General features: G+C 39.5%; 1 protein-coding gene across 1 annotated transcript in view; it reads right to left on the bottom strand.

Annotated features, from left to right (window-relative positions):
- LOC134348205 (cilia- and flagella-associated protein 44) overlaps positions 1 to 14,805 on the bottom strand; it is a 235,486-nt gene that overhangs the window by 137,667 nt on the left and 83,014 nt on the right. The window contains exons 13-14 of the mRNA XM_063051223.1: positions 11,718 to 11,927; positions 259 to 369 (exon numbers count right to left, since the gene is read on the bottom strand). Of these exons, the coding sequence (XP_062907293.1) occupies positions 259 to 369; positions 11,718 to 11,927 (321 nt within the window). The remainder of the gene's footprint in view (positions 1 to 258; positions 370 to 11,717; positions 11,928 to 14,805) is intronic.

Below are 14,805 nucleotides of genomic sequence, written 5' to 3'. Positions count from 1 at the left end.
CCTGTATTACATGGGAGAGTGTTATACGACAGGGAGCAGTTGGTGGAGACAGAAGAACAGAGCAAGGAGTTAGAAAGGAAATGAATTTATTTCAAGGTTTTTTGGCAATCTGGACCTTAATACTCCATTTTTATTCACTCTAATACAGCAAGATAATAGAAATGATACTAAAGTTACAGATGAGGAAAGCTGAAGAAATTTTCACATAAAAACAGTTAATTCATTTCATTCTGTTATGGAATGTAACGTAATACATACATGAGAAGGTGGAGACCACTGCAAGCTCACAACTGGTCCTGGTATGTTAATGAATCCCACTGGCACATATTGATCCCCAGGTTGGAAAAAAAACACAGTGTTGTCTTTGCTCTAGAAGGGAAGAACAAATGTAAAGATCCTTCACACATTCCTTTCAAGCTGGCACTTTGTATGATACATATTGACTGGGACTCCCATACTGTCAAAGGACTAGATGGGATACAGTTCATCAAGTGTGTTCAGGAATGTTTTCTTCATCAGTATGTAGAAGTCCAACCAGAGAACGTACGATACTGGATCTGTGATTAGGGAATGAGACAGGGCGGATGACAAATGTTTGTGTAGGGGAACACTCTGCACCTAGCGACCACAATGCCATTAGTTTTAAAGTAAATATGCAAAAAGATAGGTCTGATCCATGGGTTGAGATTCCAAATAGGAGAAAGGGTAATTTTGATACTAACAGAAATGATCTAGCAAGTGTGGATTGGGATAGTGTGGATTCTACAAAGGTGTACTTGGTAAGTGGGAGGACTTCAAAAGTGAAATTTTAAGAGTACAAAGCTTGTATGTGCCCACCAAAATGAAATGAAAGGTAAAGGTAACAAGCGTAGGGAACCTTAGTTTCCAAGAGATATTGAGGCCCTGGTTCAGAGAAAACAGAGGTGCACAGCAGGTATAGGCACGTAGGTACAAACAAACGAGGTGCTTATGGAGTATGAGAAATGCAAGAGAACATTTGATGAGAAAGAAATCAGGAGGGCTAAAAGAAGACGTGAAGTTGCTCCAGCAGACAAGGTGAAGGAGAATCCTAAGAGTTCTACAGACATGTTAGGAGCAAAAGAAATGCAAGGGACAAAATTGGTCCTCTGGAAGATCAGAATGGTAATCCATGTATGGAGCCAAAACAGATGGGGAGATCTTAAATACTTTTTGTTTTGCATCTCTGTTTACTCAGGAGATGGACACAGAGTCTATAGAAGTGAGACAAAACAGAATCAACTTCATGAACCCTGTACAGATTACAGAGGAGATGGTATTGGCTATCCTGAAGCATATCAGGGTGGACAAAAGTATTCCCTCAGAGCCAACAGGAGGCAAGTGCAAAAATTGCCAGGGCCAAGTAGATATTTAGATCATCCTTTGCGACAGGAGAGAGACCAGAGGGTTGGAGGATAGTCAACGTTCTTCTGCTGTTTAAGAAAGGGTCTACATATAAACCAGGAAATTATAGGCCAGAGAGCCTGACATCAGTTGTGGGAAAATTGTTGGAAGGTATTCTTTTTTTAAATATTTTTATTAATTTCTTACATTAAAAAATACAGAGTACAACATAATATTGAAAAGAAATAATTTTATTATACAAAAAATCTAAACCCACTACAAGAAAAAAACAGCTGTTTGGTTAAAGAAAAGGAAAAAAATCCTTAACATATAGTAAAACATATTGTTAGCCAACATCTGTGCTTAATAGCAAATCAAAGATTTTGAAAATAATTCAAAGAAGGTCCCCAGAATGTTAAAAAAATCTTGTCTAGGTTCAGAAATTGAACAGCGAATCTTCTCTAAATTTAAGCAAGACATAACATCATGTAACCAGTGAGTACGAGCAGGCGGAGTGGCATCCTTCCACTTCAGCAACAATGTCCTCCTGGCTGTGAGAGACATAAAGGCCAAATATGCAAATCATGTGTCTCCAAAATAATATCATTTCCTCCTAACAATACCAAATAAGGCAGTCAAAGGATTAGGTTTAAAATTTACTTTAAAAAGCACTGAAAAAGTTTGGAACACTTCCTTCCAATATTTTTCAGGACTCGGACAAGTCCAAAACATATGGATTAGTGAAGCTTCTCCATTATTACAACTATCACAATAGGGAGATACATCCCAATAAAAATGAGACAGCTTATCTTTAGTCATGTGGGCTCTATGAACCACTTTAATTTGTAGAAGGGAATGACAGGCACATAATGATGAGGTATTAACCAATTTAAATATTTTATTCCAAGTGTCCTCAGAAATTGAAATCTGTAGATCTTTTAATGGTTTTCAAGGGATAGTGGAAAATTGGTTCAGAAAAAGAGAGGACTCTTCAATAAATATAGGCAGCTTGGAGTTAATGAGGTACTCGAGGAATATAAAAAATGCAAAAAGAATCTTAAGAAAGAAAGTACAAAAGCTTAAAGAAAATATGAGGCTGCTTTGGCAAGTAAGGTGAAAATAAATCCATAGGGTTTCTACAGTTATGTTAGTGGCAAAAGGATAGTGAGGGATAAAATTGGTCCATTGGAGAATAAGAGTGGACAGCTGTGTGCGGAGCCAAAAGAGATGGGGGGAGATTTTGAACAAATTCTTTTCTTCGGTATTCACTAAGGAGAAGGATATTAAATTCTGTAAGGCAGCGGTCCCCAACCACTGGGCCACGGACCGGTACCGAGCCATGGCGAAACGATATGATTTGGCGATATGAGTCAGCTGCACCTTTCCTCATTCCCTATCACGCCCACTGTTGAGCCATTACACATGCGAGGTCATTACCCGCGCATCATCCATGTCAACGCGGGAAGGAGATCAACTCCTTGAGCTTGCAAATGATGGCGGGCTGAAAAGTATGTTTGACATAACATCTCTGCCGGAATTCCGGATCAAAGTCAAGGCTAAATATCCTGAGATAGCCACAAAAGCACTGAAAACGTTGCTTCCATTTCCAACGTTTTTCTGCGAAGCTGAGTTTTCTGCAACAAATGCAACGAAAACTAAATTGCGGAATAAACTGGACATAAGGAACCCCGTTCGAGTATCGCTGTCTCCCATCACCCCTTGATAGGACCCTGTTGTTGGAGGGAAACAAGCCCAGGGCTCCCACTGATTCAGCAATATTGGTGTGTTGCAATGATTTTATATGTTCATACGGGGAAAATATGTGCTGTGTGTTTAATATCCAAACGTTACTTAAAATGTTATGATGCTATTGACTTACTTATATAACCATATAAAAATTACAGCACGGAAACAGGCCATCTCTGCCCTTCTAGTCCGTGCCCAACGCTACTCTCACCTAGTCCCACTGACCTGCACTCAGCCCATAACCCTCCGTTCCTTTCCTGACCATATACCTTTCCAATTTTTCTTTAAATGGTAATATCGAACCTGCCTCTGCCACTTCTACTGGAAGTTCGTTCGACACTTACTTCAAGCGATCCTGTCCTCCCCTGATAATTGACTTATCACTATATTCATGCAAGCAAAATATGCGCTGTGTGTTTAATATTAAATTCATTAGATTAAACCCCTTTAGAAACGACATTGAGTGTATTAGCCACTTATCACCTATATTCCGGTCGTGATTAACACCCACCCCACCCCCCGAACAGAATCGCCAAAAACGGTTCGCAGAAAAAAAATCGGCAGGTAGACACTTGCGCACTGGTGCCTACACAAAGCTTCATGGTCATTGTAGTCTTTCTCTGGGTAAACACAACGTATTTGACTGCTACTCCTGTCCTTTGGTAACACAACCCCCCACCCCCCACCAACGCCCCCCCCCCCCCCGGGGTCGGCTGGTCCACAAGAATATTGTCAATAATAAACCGGTCAACAGTGCAAAAAAGGTTGGGGACCCCTGGTGTAAGGTAAAGGAAACAAGAAGGGTAGTTATGGAAAGTATGACAATTAAAGAAGAGGAAGTACTGGGGCTTTTAAGGAATATAAAAGTGGATAAGTCTCCGGGTCCGGACAAGATACTCCCTAGGACCTTGAGGGAAGTTAGTGTGGAAATAGCAGGGGCTCTGACAGAAATATTTCAAATGTCATTAGAAACAGGGATGGTGCCGGAGGATTGGCGTATTGCTCATGTTGTTCCATTGTTTAAAAAGGGTTCTAAGAGTAAACTTGGCAATTATCGGCTTGTGAGTTTGACATCAGTGGTGGGTAAATTGATGGAAAGTATTCTTAGAGATGGTATATATAATTATCTGGATAGACAGGGTCTGATTAGGAACAGTCAACATGGATTTGTGTGTGGAAGGTCATGTTCGACAAATCTTACTGAATTTTTTGATGAGGTTACTAAGAAAGTTGACAAGGGTAAAGTGGTGGATGTTGTCTATATGGACTTCAGTAAGGCCTCTGACAAGGTTCCACACGGAAGGTTAGTTAGGAAGGTTCAATCGTTAGGCATTAATATGGAAGTAGTAAAATGGATTCAGCAGTGGCTAGATGGGAGACGCCAGAGAGTAGTGGTGGATAACTGTGTGTCAGATTGGAGGACGGTGTGTAGCGGTGTGCCTCAGGGATCTGTACTGGGTCCAATGTTGTTTGTCATATATATTAATGATCTGGATGATGGGGTAGATTGGTAAATTGGATTAGTAAGTATGCAGATGATACTAAGATAGGTGGCGTTGTGGATGATGAAGTAGGTTTTCAAAGCTTGCAGAGAGATTTACGACAGTTAGAAGAGTGGGCTGAAAGATGGCAGATGGAGTTTAATGCTGAAAAATGCGAGGTGCTACATTTTGGTAGGACTAATCAAAATAGGACATACATGGTAAATGGTAGGGCATTGAAGAATGCTGTAGAACAGAGGGATCTAGGAATAATGGTGCATAGTTCCCTGAAGGTGGAATCTCATGTGGATAGGGTGGTGAAGAAAGCTTTTGGTATGCTGGTCTTTATTAATCAGAACATTGAGTATAGGAGTTGGGATATAATGTTGAAATTGTATAGGGCATTCGTAAGGCCAAATTTGGAGTATTGTGTACAGTTCTGGTCACCGAATTATAGGAAAGATGTCAATAAAATTGAGAGAGTACAGAGGAGGTTTACTAAAATGTTGCCTGGGTTTCATCTCCTAAGTTACAGAGAAAAGTTGAACAAGTTAGGTCTTTATTCTTTGGAGCGTAGAAGGTTGAGGGGGGACTTGATAGAGGTGTTTAAAATTATGACGGGGATTGATAGAGTTGACACGTATAGGCTTTTTCCATTGAGAGTGGGGGAGATTCAAACAAGAGGACATGAGTTGAGAGTTAAAGGGCAAAAGTTTCGGGGTAACATGAGGGGGAACTTCTTTACTCAGAGAGTGGTAGCTGTGTGGAACGAGCTTCCAGCAGAAGTGGTTGAGACAAGTTCGATGTTGTCGTTTAAAGTTAAATTGGATAGATATATGGACAGGAAAGGAATGGGTGGTTATGGGCCGAGTGCAGGTCGGTGGGACTAGGTGAGAGTAAGAGTTCAGCACGGACTAGAAGGGCTGAGATGGCCTGTTTCCGTGCTGTAATTGTTATATGGTTATACAGTTAAATCTTGTTCCCAAAGATTTTTAATTTTATCTGAAGGAATATTTCTCATTCCCAACAACATACCATAGATATTAGATATAGATGCATTATGGAAGGGTTTCAAATTAAAAATTGTATCAAATAAATTTTTATCTTAACTTTTAGGAAATGTATGTACTTGGGAACGCAAATGTCTGATTTGTAAATGTCGAAAAAAGTGTGTCCTTGGTAGGCTATACTTAACTGACAGTTGTTCAAATGAAGAGAGATTACCTCCAGCAAACAAATCATGAAAACATTTAATACCCAATCTATTCCACTCTTTAAAAACTATATCAGACACAGAAGGTTTAAAAAAAGTTAGAAAAAATGGGACTGGAAAGTGAAAAACTCAATAAACCAAAATGTCTTCTAAATTGTATCCAACTCCTCAAAGTGTGTTTAACTACAAAATTATCAGTTAAATTACTTAAAGATAAAGGAATTGAGGATCCGAGAAGAGAAATGATAGAAAATTTATTAACAGAGTTAGCTTCTAAAGAAACCCAGACCGGACAGTCCTCTTGATTAATATAATATAACCAAAACATAAGATTCCGTATATTGACTGACCAGTAATAAAACCTAAAATTGGATAAGGCTAAACCTCCATTCTTTTTAGCTTTTTGAAAATGAACTTTATTTAATTGAGAAATTTTATTTTTTCATATATAAGAACAGGGGTCCCCAACCTTTTTTGCACCACAGACTGGTTTAATATTGACAATATTCTTGAGGACCAGCTGACCGGGGGGGGGGGGGAGGGGGGTGGTGGGTGTGTTCAAGTGGGGTTAAACTCACCTCAACATGTCTTTTACAGTTAGGGTTGCCAACTTTCTCACTCCCAAATAAGGGACAAAAGGAGCAGTCAAATACGGGACACCTGTGCTTACCCCAAGAAAGACTACCATGACCATGAAGCCTTGCGCGGGCACCTGTGTGCACATGCATGACGTACGCATGCACATACATGCCAATTTTTTTTCCCACAAATCAGTTTTGGCTTAATCTTCCCCACCACACTGTACATACATTATTTCTACTTTATATAGGCTGTGTATTTATCATATTATTCCTGCTTTTACTATATGTTAGTGTTATTTTAGGTTTTATGTGTTATTTGGTATCATTTGGTAGGTTATTTTTTGGATCTGGGAACGCTCAAAAATTTTTCCCTTATAAATTAATGGTAATTGCTTCTTCGCTTTACGCCATTTCGGCTTATGAATGGATTCATAGGAACACTCTCCCTTAGTGGGGGAAAATACGGGACAAGGGCGTCCCGTATGAGACAAACCAATTTAGCCCAATATAAGGGATGTCCCAGCTAATACGGGACAGTTGGCAACCCTATGTTCAAGTTCAACAGTGCGTGACAGGGAATGAGGAAAGATGCAGCTGACTCATATCGTTTCCTCGCGGCCCAGTGGTTGGGGACCACTGTATAAGAAGATATAATAGAATCCAAAGAATCAAAAAAGGATTTCAGAATGAAAACAGGTATGGCCTGAAATAAGTATGAAAATTTAGGCAAAATATTTATTTTAATAGAATTGATTTGGCCAATCAACAATAAAGAGAGAGTTGACCAATTAAATAGTACCTTCTTAACATAATTCAGAAGTGTAAAAAAATTTTCTTTAAAAAGGAAGGAAGGTATTCTAAGGGACTAGAGATATAAGTATTTGCATAGAAATGGACTGATTAAGGATAGTTAGTGTGGCTTTGTGCATGGTAAGTTACATCTAAACAATCTTGCAGAGTTTTTCAAGGAAGTTCCCAGGAAAGCGAATGAAGACAAGGCAATGTAAGGTGTCTACATGGACTTTAGCAAGGCACTTGATAAGGTCCTGCACGGGAAGTTGGTCAAGAAGGTTCAGTGCTCAGCATTCAGGATAAGGTAGTAAATTGGCTTAGTAGGAGAAGTCAGAGAGTGGTAGTAGATGGTTATCCCCCTGGCTGGAGGCCTATGACTAGTGGTGTGTTGCAGGGATTGGTGCTGGGTCCGTTGTTTGCCATTTGTATCAAAGATCTGGATGATAATGTAGTTAACTAGATCAACAAATTTGTGGATGACACCAAGATTAGGGGTGTAGTGGATAGTGGAAGACTATCATGGCTTGCAGATGGATCTGCAATAGCTGGAAAAATTGGCTGAAAAATGGCACATGGAATTTAATGCAGACAAGTATCTTATCTTAGAAAGGACGTGCTGTAACTGGAGGAGGTTCAAAGGAGGTTCACAAAAATTATTCCAGGTTTGTATGGCTTGTCACATGAAGAGCTTTTGATGGCTCCGGGCCTGTATTCACTGGAATTCAGAAGAATAAGGGGTAATCACATTGAAACATAAGTTTCTCTGGAATGAAAACCTCAACCTGAGAGCAGAGGTGGGAGAGATGGAGGAACTGAGAGAAGGAAATGGCATTTTTACAAGTGACAGGGTGGGAAGAGGTATAGTCCAGTGAGCTGTGAGAGTAAGTGGGTTTATAAAAGACACAGAAAAATGCAGCACTTCTAACATCTGCAGATTTTCTGTTGTTTGAGTTTATAAAAAATATCAGTGGATAGACTGACTCCAGAGATGGAGACAGAGAGATTGAGAAAGGGTAGAGAGGTGTCAGAAATGGACCAAGTAAATTTGAGGGCAGGGTGGAAGTTGGAGACAAAGTTGATGAAATCAATGAGCTCAGAATGTGTGCAGGAAGCAGCACCAAAGCAGTGGTCAATGTAGCATAGGAATAGTTGGGGAACAATGCTGGTGTAGGCTTGGGACATGGACTGATCCACGTAGCTGACGAAAATGCAGGCATAGCTAGTACCCATGTGAGTGCCCATGGCACAACTTTGGTTTGACATAAGTGGGAGGAGTCAAAGGAGAAAATGCTGAGGGTGAGGACCAGTTCCGCTAGATGGAGGAAACTGGTAGTTGGGTCTGTTGTCCAGAAAGAAGCAGAGAGGTTTAAGGCCCTCTTGTTGGGGGATGGAAGTGTATAGGGACTGGACGTCCATCATGAAAATGAGACAATCGGGCCAAGGAACTTAAAGTTATTGAAAAGATCAAGGGCATGTGAAGTGTCACGAATGTAGGTAGGAAGGGACTGAACTAGGGGAGAATAAAACAGAGTTGAGTTATGCAGACACAAGATCAGTGGGGCAGCAACAGGCAGAAGTAATGGGTCTGCCTGGCCAGTCACATATTGGGGCATCACCTTTTGTAGATAAGACCAGAGAACACAGTCTCAGAATAAAGGGGTGTCCTTTAAGAACAGAAATGAGAAAGAATTTCTTTAGCCAGACAGTGTGAATTTGTAGAATTCATTGCAACAGACAGCTGTGGAGGCCAAGTCATTGTGTATATTTAAAGTAGAGGTTGATAGGTTCTTGATTATTCAGGGCTTCAAAGTCTACGGCCAAACACCTGATGACTTAACATTGGTGGGGCTTATCACCAACAATGATGAGAGGAGGTAGAAGAGCTTGAGGCCTCACGCCAGGCAAATAACCTCTTCCTCAATGTCAACAAGATAAAGGAGATTGTTATCGACCTCAGGAGAACTCGCACCACTCGCACACCTCTTTACATCAGCAGTACAATATTAGAAATTGCAAGCAGTTTCAACTTCTGAGAGTGCACATCTCGCACAACCTCTCATGGTCCCACAACATATTCTGTACAATCGGGAAAATTCAGCAATGCCACTACTTTCTGAAGAGGCTGAGGAGAGCTAGACAATGCACATCTATACTCACAATCCTCTACAGATACGCAGTAGACAGTATTCTGACAAGCTGCATCACTGTAAGGTACGGAAACTGCACTGCAACAGACAAGAAGGCTCTACAACAGGAAGTCAAAAGAGTTCAACACCATCACTGGCACGAGCCTACCTGCTATCAAGAATATATATACAGAAAGGTGCTGGAAAAAGACCAGAAATATCACGAGGGATCCCACCCACCCTGTTCATGGATTATTCGTCCCACTCCCACAGGGAAGAGGCTACATAGCAGGCACACCAGGGCCACCAGGTTCAAAAAGTTACTTTCCCCAGGCAGTAAGGCTGATCAACACCTCCAGCCACTGACCCACCCCTCCACGCCCACAGTACCATTACGTTATCGTTTCCTGTCAGTCACCTTATGCGCAGACACTCCTGTGCCTAGCATCACTTTATGAACATACAATCAATCTATGGATATAAGCTTTCTGATGAATTTATTAAGTTTTTATTATTGTGTTCTTATGTGCTGCATCAGATCTGGGGTAACAATTATTTTGTTTTTCTTCACAACTGTATACTGGAAATGACAATACACAATCTTGAATCTTGAATCAGGAAAACATCCTTTCACCAAACCAATTAGCTAGCTCATCTTGGATCCCATGCTTATTAACATTCTGGATCAGATTACCAGTCTGGCTGATCACCCTCTGCTTTTCCCACCGTATATAAATCTTACCCTTCAGGATTTTCTCCAATAATTTGTTCAACAATAACACTGACATGTAATTTACTACTGTACACCTGGAATAATAGTGGAATAATACTAGCTGCTCTCTAGTCTTTTGGTACCTACTTCCAAGGCTAACAACAATGCAAAATTCTCTGCCCTTGCTTCTAAAAGCTGGAATAGGTTTCATCTGGCCCAGGGAGTTTATCAGCAGTTATGCATCACACAATATCGAAAACTTCCTCCTTGATACTGACCTGCTTAGTTTATCCAAATTTCCCTCTCCCTGAACTCGCTATTTTCCATGCCCTTCTCTTTGAGTATCAATATTCATCTACCTTGACCACATCACTTGGCTTCACACAGACATAAGACCTAAAGGACCAACACTTTCTGATGAAGGGTCTGTTCCCTTTCTACAGATGTGGCACAACCTGCTAAGTATTTCCAGCAATTTTTATTTTGTCTGCTCCCCATAACCTTTGATGTCATGACTAATCAAGAATGTATCAACTTCCACTTTAAATATACCCAATGACTTGGCTTTCATCTGGGCAATGAATTCCACAGATTCACCACACTCTGGCTAAAGAAATTCCTCCTCATCTCTGTGATATTCAGAAGCTGCGTCCTCTGGTTCTACACAACCCCTCTATAGGAAATATCTTCCCCACATCCACTCTATCTAGACGTTTCAATATTCAATATTAAGTAAAGAAAACAACAATACTATTTCAATCCAAAGTCAAATGTCAGTTGTGTTTATCCCATCAGGCAGTGATGCTGCATATCTTGCTTTTAACAGTTTATTCCCACTAATGCTTTATTATTATTTATTGAACTGGGTTTCAGAGAAATTCTGGTTATATGACACAGGGCTGTCCACATTTCCTCATGTAACAACTAGCAAAATTTAGTTTAATTTTTTGCTTTAATATTTTCATAACTTATCAAATGTTTTAATAGCTTGACTCATTTTTAAGTTTTGGTGTGAACTCGACTTTTGTCTGAAAATCACAAAAGTTAACCTTTTGACAACTGTAACTTTGCCCAGCAGCTAAGCAAGGATGAATGGAAAAGCCGCATTGTCTGTCGAGTTCTCACAATCCATAGGGTCTGAGCTACCCTTTCTTCATGTTCTATTCTGTGAGCACTTGCCCTGATAGCAAACAATTTATCATTTTAATCTCAGTAACTAAGTAATAGTAAATTTTCAACAAAAGTACGCATAACATTTAAAAATCTACTAGGTTACATAAATATTGAACATACACAATGACTTGTTTTCTTATGCTTTATTTCGGCCAACTTAATCTCATCCTATTTCCAATCCCTAAGCTTTTATCTGCCAATCATATCAGTCCAGTCTGCAGAAATTATCAGCATCAGGAGCTGTGCACTTAATCACTTATGAGTATTTAAAACTTCCTTGATTTCAGAAGGAAAACGAGACCTGAGCAATCTCTAATCCTCTTCCAAACAGACGGCAAGTTAGTACAGGATTTAATTTGCAGAATAATAGTGATCAAGATCTGGCACCTTTCATTATTACTATGTGTGATTGGAGAAGCCAAAGCAAGTAAACAATGTGAGATGGTGCAGACGTTGGAAGAGCCCAAGCTCAGTGCAAATGGATGAAGAATTACCAATGTACCACAACCACATTTGTCTGCAAATACTTACACCAGTGGCAAGCACTTCTCCATTGTGGTCATATGCAATAGCAGTGACTTGTGCTGTATGTGGCTTCATGGCTTGTTTTAGTCGAAGTTCAGCCTCACCAATGTGTGTTTGCCCAGCAACACGAGCTAAGTCTTGAGGATTGTATATTTCCAAGATACGGATAACACCATCATCAAACCCTACAACTATTATGTTTCCTTCTGGGTAGCACTGTAAAGAAAAAATGTACTTTTAAATTCTACACAAATTAAAGAAAAATATGTTTTAGATTATCCTAAAATTCCAATGAAACGTAAATTATTTTAATTTCTGAAAAGAATTGTTCAGTTAATAAACAGGTATCATGGAAATAATATATTCCCAATCTGAAATCACAACTTTGGCTGAAAATTATTGCGGCATTCATAAGTTCTTCTTCATATCAGTGTTTAGCATTGTAAGTAAACAAGGTAGAATTTCTAGCCAAACATCCTTTATGAATGACTACCAATTAACATTGTATAAGAATTTTTTTACCAAATATAACATGCAGTTCTTCGCTCATATATACACACCCAATATAGTACAATTACATGAGGTAAAACTCAAACTGTCTGCAGTTTTCTAGATTATATATGGAGCACCGAAAGAGTCAACCCCTGTTGGTGACAAAGGTTGCAAGCCCACAATAATGACCACACCTCACACAAACAAACACCTCCTGTTAAAACCCGCAGGAGGAGCAACAGCATTAACAGTTTTCAAATGCTTCTGATATTCAGAGACAGAAAAAAGCTATTACAATTAATTTTAAAAATAAAAAATATTTATTTTTCCCCATAACAATTGATCAAAATTTAAACTATAAAGAAATAATAAATAACATCCAAAATAAATAACAACATGCCTAATCCCTAGGTTAGGAATCCCCAATCATATGAAAAGTTATTTTAAACTTATGTTAGGTCAGGCCAGACTGTAGAGATGGAGTGGAGTGACAGATGAGTCAGCATTTAGTTCATGCCGGAGTACAAAGGGTCTATGTACTGACCTGTAACTTATTTAGCAAATAGAATGTTGAACTAAGTTAAACGCAGGGAAATATATAAAAAATAAGTTTGAGAGTTTCTCATGTAACTTTGTTAATTTACCTCACCATCAGATTGCATATCAGGTTCATATAAATGATTGACAAGATGATTTTCCGGTAAAAGGGCATATGGGTGAATGAACACTATTTCCCAGAGCAGGTGAATGAAGAACTAGAGAGTAAGAGTTTAAGGTGAGAGTGGAAAGATTTAATAGGAACCTGAGAAGCGACGTCTTTACTCAAAGGGTGGTCTGTATATGGAATGAGCTGCCAAAGGAAGTGGTTGAGGTGGGTACACCAATAACATTCAAAAGACACTTGGACAAGTACATGGATTGCAGTGGTTTAGACAGAGTGGGCCAAATGTGTTCAAATGGGATTAACCAAAGTGCGGATGTGGATCAGCATAGATTAGTTGGGCTGAAGGGCCTGTTTCTGTGCTGTATTTGCTCTATGACTCTAAATATAACCACTGATGTTCCGTAAGAATTAATTCTAAGGTTCATGGAAGCATTACAGAAAATGTACAATACTGTACAAAAGTCTTAGGCACCCATGAAAAAATCTGTAAAACAAAGATGTTTTCAAAAATAATGAATGAAAAGTTACTAAATATCAAAAAATACTATAAAGAGCATTAAACAATGAAATAAAACTAAATCAAATTAGTATTTAGTGTAACCACCCTTTGCCTTTAAAACTGCATCAGTTCCTTTAGGTACACTGTCATGCAGTTTTACAAGAAAATCAGATGGTAGGTAGGTTGTTCCAAGCATCTTGAAGAACTTGCCACAGTTCTTATGCAGACTCTGGCTGTCTTGTTTCTTTCTGTACCACGAAGTAATCCCAGACAGTCTCGACGATGTTGAGATCAGGGCTCTGTGTAGGTCATGCCATCTGGAACTATATAAAAATCTAGGGTGCCTGAGACTTTTGCACAGTACTGTCTACAATCATTATATATGCTGATAAGCAAAGACTTTGTGAATAGATTAATAATCACCATATCACTAAAATCAACATTGAGATGCTGAACCTTGTGACAGATCCAGGGAAAAAGGTGTGCAAAGGTGTGAAAACTAGGAAGGGTGAAAGGCAAAGTTTTACAGTGAGTCACGTGTGGCTTAAGGCTCTTGGAAATCTGTAAATGTGTAGGCAAATGCTGAAGCTGATAATGCTGATGAGCAGATAGCCAAGGAACTTTCAAAAGTGTTTGATGAAGTCATTCATGATGAGAGTTAATTGCCTGAGAAAATGTTTCATTGTGCAGAAAAAGGTTTATTTTGAAAGAAAATGCTTTATTGTTCACCCATTGAAATTAATGTCTGGATTTAAAGAGACAAGGATGATTAACTGTTTTGCTGGAGAGCAATGCAACTGAGAATTACAACTGAGACCCCTCTGGTGTACCATGATGAAAACTCTAGGGTACTGAAAGGAAGGGATGAGTATGAGTTTCTCTAAGAGCCTGAGTTACTATCATCACATTTGAGACCTGGATTTGACATCCTTGGTATTGATTCATTATTATCATATCTACCAAGATACAGTGAAAAAACTTAGCTCGGCATGCCATCCATACAGATCATCTCAAAACATAATTACACAGAGAAAGTACAAGGGAAAAGCAGTGTTATGTTTCAGTTATAGAGAAAGTGCAGTGTAGGTACACAATAAGGTGCAAGGGCCATGATTGCGTATGTGGTGAGGCCAGCTTTAACAAACAAGGGCCATGGTTGGGTAGGTGGTGAGGTCAGCTTTAACGAACAAGGGCCACGATTGGGTAGATGGTGAGGCTAGCTTTAAGGAACAAGGGCCACGATTGGGTAGCTGGTGAGGCCAACTTGAATGAACAAGGGCCGCGATTGGGTAGATGGTGAGGCCAGCTTTAACGAACAAGGGCCACGATTGGGTAGATGGTGAGGCCAGCTTGAATGAACAAGGGCCATGATTAGGTAGATGTTGAAGCCAGTTTTAATGAATAAGAGCTCCATTCAAGAGTCCAGAAACAAGAAAGTT

Source organism: Mobula hypostoma, chromosome 6 (genome assembly GCF_963921235.1).
Source record: "Mobula hypostoma chromosome 6, sMobHyp1.1, whole genome shotgun sequence".
NCBI lineage: Eukaryota > Metazoa > Chordata > Chondrichthyes > Myliobatiformes > Myliobatidae > Mobula > Mobula hypostoma.
Note: the sequence above shows the minus strand (reverse complement) of the source record. Positions and strands in the feature narration are given on the sequence as shown.